At 36.0% G+C, this 6,339-nt stretch overlaps 1 protein-coding gene across 1 annotated transcript in view; it reads right to left on the bottom strand.

Annotated features, from left to right (window-relative positions):
• Positions 1-2,121: 2,121 nt before the first annotated feature.
• LOC103774806 (activating signal cointegrator 1 complex subunit 3-like) overlaps positions 2,122-6,339 on the bottom strand; it is a gene marked incomplete at its 3' end in the record, with an annotated part of 30,016 nt that continues 25,798 nt past the window's right edge. Inside the window, exon 4 of the mRNA XM_008942234.1 lies at positions 2,122-2,242. Coding sequence (XP_008940482.1) covers positions 2,122-2,242 — 121 coding nt within the window. The remainder of the gene's footprint in view (positions 2,243-6,339) is intronic.

Raw genomic sequence — 6,339 nt, 5'->3', positions numbered from 1 at the left:
GCACAGAAACTATTATAGTAAAGAATAAACCCAGGGAAGCAGGCAACCAGATAAAAGCCCTTCCGCAGCCATTGCTGGCCAAAACTTTCAAAGACACACCCTAGTCTTTTATATGCAGTGGGGTGGAGAGGTTCATTTTGTTTTTAACTATATCAGTGTTTTAAAACTTCTCTATTCAAAACTGTGCAGATTATTAGTTTATGTAGGTCTGACTGAATATTATGCACAATTATGTTTTACATGTATTTTTGCAGTCAAACTCTGAAGCTGAAAACTTGAAAACTTTTTTTCATCAAATAAACACACCTGACTGATGTTTTGAACAATTTGTGCCACTTAGTTTTCATCTACAGTAACAGTGAAACTCCTGTACCTCACTGCACGGATAATGGATACAGTGACTATAATTTGTCATGGAGCACTGAAAATATTCTAATAAACCATCAAAATGTCCACATGAACAGTATTACATTTGTAGTTTTAAGCCTCTCTCCTGTATTAGAAAACAGTACAACAATGGATGCAATTTCATGACTGAATTTAATTCAGACTGAACACAAGAGGATAAAGAATGCTTACTCAAGTTTTTTTGATAAACACAACAATCACTTTTACTACCATGGAAATAAATTACATAAGAAACAGTCAAATAATACAGCATGCTACTAAAATGCCGCACACATTCAGTTCCCTGACTTGTACTTATTTTCATAAGACACAAATTACTCAAAGTTGACTTAAATTTCTGCAGTCACAAATGATTCCCTTCCCCAGATGCAATTCTGGAAAGAAAACTTTAATTTCCACTAGAAATACCATTTTGATCAACTTAAAAAGAAAAATCCTTATTAAAATTAATGAACGGAACTTGAGGTAGAGCATCTCCAGTCTCAGAGAAGATACTCAAATATCATTCACTTCTTTACCACAGTGAAAGAAGAGTGGTCTCATCAGTGAAAAAAGCATACAGTCAGTAGTGCTGTCTTATTGCCTTAGAAGTACAACACTGAAAATGTTATTTCTCCATGTTCTAGCAGAAACTTCTGTGATAGATTTTATGGATGGCACAGTGAAGAATAAATTCATAAAAGCTTCCAATATACTACCTATGCTAAGTGAGAAGAAAATACTTTGTAACTAAAATCTGCACATAAAAACCATAATAGTTCAATTTCTAGTGCATGTATTTTATTTTCTTTTATTATTTGAGAAGGGAAGAAAAAAACCCAAGACACATAACCTTGTTATCCTAGCAAGACACTCCACTTTGAAGTCATGAACAGATAGAATGAACAGTTGTTCTGATGAGTATAGACTAACTGTCAGCACAGTAAGAAGTGAACTTCTAAATACTTGCTTATGTAACATTTCACTTATGATAAACATATTAAAAAGAGGCTATTTGCATTTTATAACTATTGTGAGGATACCCAAGTCCAGCATAACTAGTTTTATTCACGTTTTTCTAATTCTGTACACTGTGATGATGCAATGGGCTGCATGGTGCTATCGTCTATGTAAGATTTATCCCAAGTCACAATCTATTCACAATTAGATTTATTTCTGTCAGAGGTGAAAGTGAGAAGACAGATTTTAAAAGAATTATTCTGTGTAGGCAATTTATCTTATAAAACCCAAAATCACAGGACAAAACCTGAATCCCTTTTTTTCCCCCCTCTCACTTATCCATCCTTAAGCTTAACTTTATTTTTTTTCAGTAGTTGTTACTGTGCTTTTTTTCCCCCAAGTCCCAGACTTGATGCAAGTACATAAGTAGAGAGTAAGCAGGAAAGCAGATGAGGAATAACCAAAGGTCAACTTACGTCCAGAATAATCTATTAAAATAGAAAAAGTGCAACAATTATGAATTACTTATTAATTAAAAATTACACATGCTCATGGGCAGCTGAAAAGTAAAATGCATGCAACATGTATTTGTTTCCTCTGTATAACCAGCCCACAATTTCTTTAAGTTTGTACAAATATCCTCACTACACACCCTGTACTTTTTTTGGCTTGCTTTTTAAATACACACAGACAGTTTTATTGTTTGAAATATACCTGAACAGTTAGAAAACTACTTTTTATCTAGTTTGGAATAAGAATTTTGTAGTTGCTTACCTTGCAGAATCTGGAACCTGGTATCATTTGGACAAGTCAAAGATCTTTCCAGAATCATAGACCTGTTCTGTAGGAGTTTCTCTATGAGTTCAAAACCTTCAGGGCCTAGCAGTTCAAATAACTACAAAGAAAACAAAATCATAAATCATTATACAGATTAACATAAATTTATAACTAGGACTTCAATATTTCTATGCCTCGCAGCAGCATATTTTGTTAACAATAAATTAATAAACTTAACTCAATTCCTTTCAACCCAAAAGATACCATTTCTAGTATTCAGCCAGATTCTGTATTACAAAAAGGGAAAAATACAGAAAGTTCTCAGCCAGAACTATTTAAAATCTGTGAATTTTGTCTATTAAGTAAAACTCCATTTCTCTTAGAGATTCTTGTATAAGATTTAACTGAAGACTAAACTTTGTGTGTCTTTATGGTTATTTCTGTAAACTGCTGCAAATTTATTCCTCCACAATCTAAGCAGATAAATCAATAGAACCAAATCTTTGTCATAAAAGTCTGTTAAATAGGATTTTCCCATTCCAGTGAACAAGAGATATAGCCTACTGCATTTTCACAGTTACAACCTATGAAAAAAAATGTATCACAGGTGTGGAGTATAGCAGGAATTTGAAGAGACAATTCAGATGACACTAGTATCAACTTCTCCCAAGCTGATACAAGCAATAGGACAAGAGGAAATAGATTCAAGTTGCACCAGGAGAAGGTTCAGGTTGAATATTAGGAAAAATTTAGGCACCAAAAGGTTTATCAGACACTGGAACAGGCTGCCCAGGGAGGTGGTGGAGTCATCATCCCTGGAGGGATTTAAAAGACACACAGATGATGTGCTCAGGGACATGGTTTAGCAGTGGACTTGGCAGGGTTAGGTAAATGGCTGGACTCGATGACTCTAAAGGTCTTTTCCAGCTGAAACGATTCTGTGCTTCTGACTTCAGTCTACGCCACTCGCTCATGTAATGCTGTGTCTGTGAGCACATACAATTCAAAATCATGATGCAGGTCACACACCAGAACAGATTTCTCTATCAATAAGCGCTACTTTGGTCCAAGAATTCTCTTACTCAAATGATTCTCTTGTAGCAGGTTAGATAAACACAGCTAAAGTTCCCTTTTCCAGGCAATACTGCTTTTTTAATGGAAAAAAAGCCCCAAACACTTAAAACATTAAAAGCACCTACCTGTCCATCTTATCTATAATTATTTTATCAAAAATCAAAGCAAAGCAAAAAAATCAAAGTAGAGCAGTATGTTATGCAGAACCCATTTTTGATTTCTAATACTGCTTTAAGTGATTTTTCTTTTTTTTTTTTTTTGTTTCAATTTCCAGAAAGGAAAACATGGCAGTTTCTCCTTAGTGCTCTTTAAATTTGCTGCTAATATTATTCATATAACTTCACGAATCAGATGAGAAGAAAAGGTATGATGTACTTTGATGTGGTTTTCTATGAAAGAGTAAGACTTCAGCACTGTAGGATTCAAGTGTTTCTGTTCAAACTATAAAAAGCAGAGAGAGTTCTCTTACTACCCTGTATTTAATTTGCCAATTACTTAACAGAGAGTTCTTCTGTGGCTGTCTGTGACTACTGCCCTCTGGGAACACCTTGAAATAACTTAATTCTGCCTCTTCATATATTTGCAAAATTTTGAACAGTGCCACAGGCATCAGATCAATGATCCCTTTTTTCAAGCCAATCTGCACTTCGTAATATAAGCTATCATTTAAAAATAAAAAAGGGGAAAAAAAATCCTGTTACTCCTGGCCCTCAAGGTTTCTGTGAAAAACATAAGGTTTGTGCAAATTAGCACAGGGATGACACAGTTTGCAGAGACCATGAAATAATAGCTCTGAAATGTGTAATATTTTGCCTCTTTCATTCAAGTTTACAAATTAGAAAGCCAGCATCTCATGCCCCCCCCCCCCCCATCAAAAAAAAAATCACCCCAAAACAATAAATGTGGACAAATAGAAAATTCTTTACTTGGATAGAAGGAACAAACTAGAAAAATATAGGTCAGGGAACTGCAGACTAGATGTCAGTTCTGCTGTCAAGGATCTCAAGCTATGATGGATTTCTTTTTATCCAGCCTTCACTAACAATGATCATTAATTCTTGTCTTTTGCATAGCTATTCACTGTCACTTTACTGCCACAGTTTAGCTAACGATATCTAAAGATATAAGATGACCCTGTTTTTGTATTTCAAAAGAAACTGGCAAATTAGTTATGGTAAATTTGAGAAGCAGGAATTTTCCAAGGTAAAAGGTTTAAAGCAGGGAGGAGAAAAATAACGACAAAAGCAACAAGAAATGAAGTATATTTGAAATAGCTTATTTGTATGAAGACCTGACTAGAAGCTTGTCTCAACTTTATTAACATCCTGTTGGTTGTGGAATACGAGCAAGCCAGGGAAATGAAATGCTCCCAGTTCAACCAGATCTGGGCTTAAACAGTAGCTTCTCATCAAAGTAGCACACACAACGTAAGCGTATTTGGACTTACCACACTGTCCCCCTGCAATCAAAACAAACACACTCCACCACTCTGCCACCCCAGAAGGCAAACACCACACTAGCCCTAAAACATCCAGCACAGACCTTCAGCTCTGCACAAGACTCCAGAGCATCTGTAGCACAGGAAGCTGTTAAGAACAAGCTAAAAAAGCATCAATCAGAAAAGATAGGTTTTTCTGGGGAAATAGATATGCTGGGGTTTTTTTGAACAGGAAGATATTTTTCCAATCCTGAAAATATTCTGGAAAAAAAAAAAATCCTTCTCAAAAGATTTCAAGCAATTAGAGCAGCAGAGCCTTACAAAGAAGCAGTAATGTTACATGATGCATTCTACTTCATGGCCAGAGGTCACAAAGGAAAACCAGTATCATCCCCAGTGAGCTAGTGGCTCAAAAGAAGAGTACCAAGGTGAAACTTCAGATCCTACTCTCCAGACAGCCTACCAGTCAAAGTGAACCAAACCCATGCAGTATTACACGTGACAGACTCAGCAACGCTCATGTGGTAAAACACTGCGTTCTGCCCTCTTGATAGGTGGACACTGTGTTATTCATTTGCTACCACCAGTTTGAGAACTGTCTGTATCACCTAAATAATCTTGCTGGAAGGAAGCTTTCGGAACATTTTGAACAGCTAAGACAGACTGAACTCAGTGTTCAAGACTGAGAGGAAAAGGTTAATAAATACAGAAGACTAGAAGCAATGACCTCTTCTTATTGACAAGATGTCTCCCATGCCCACTAGAAGCCTGCCAGAGATCATGGGTGGAACACAACCACTGAGAACTAAAGCAAGAGAGAAGCAGAAGTGCTGAGAGATGGAGTATGAGATGACCAGTATCTGTCAGCAACTACCACTGAGAGTAGAAATAGTGATGGCAATAGAAAGAGTTTGTAAAGAGCAAATATCACTAAACTTGAGCACTCGTAAAACCAAAATCTTATTAATAATCAGGTTTGCTCCCATTATAGGAATAATCCACTGCTTCCCAATTAAGGTATTAAGAACTACATAATATCACTCTTTCAAAGCACAATGCATAATCTTCTCATTTGTTTAGACTTCCAAAACCCTCTCAAGATCCATTCAGAAGGCCGTCTACCATTTCAGAAAAACTTTGACATTTGCTGGAGTTTTTAAGTGTAATCAACAAAACAAACAACCTGAACTTCTATAGTGAAAGACATCATTAAAGATCTAAGCACCAACTGCACCCTATGGCAACTCACAAAAACTGCTATAAGTTGAAGAAAAAAAGAACACTTGTTGGGATCCAACTTCAAAGAAGTGATGCTGAACCTGCCATCTTCAGAAACAGCACAAAATTTGCTTACTTAAAAGCAAACAAACAAACCAAAACCAAACTTTCCACTGTAACAATTAAATTTTTAATACTAGTAATCACAATACCCAAACAATCCTAATCAAAATTTAGAGAGTAAACATGCATTGAAACAAAACCCCCACAAAGTTTATCTTATTCAAGAGAGAAAGAGGTGCCAAAGTTTGCACACAGTAACAACCTCACTACTGCTGTCAATCTTACAATGAAAAGCACTTACACTTTATAGTGACAGGTTCACTGTATAAATCAAAGAGGAGAAAAGAGAACATTAGGAAGCTGTGTTGAACTGCCTTATACCTGTTAGCAGAAATGAAGCACCAAGGCACAGAAAACATCTG

The sequence above is a fragment of the Merops nubicus genome, unplaced genomic scaffold (assembly GCF_000691845.1).
Source record: "Merops nubicus isolate BGI_N331 unplaced genomic scaffold, ASM69184v1 scaffold13846, whole genome shotgun sequence".
NCBI lineage: Eukaryota > Metazoa > Chordata > Aves > Coraciiformes > Meropidae > Merops > Merops nubicus.
The sequence above is the reverse complement of the archived record's forward strand: the minus strand, read 5'-3'. Positions and strand labels throughout refer to the sequence as shown.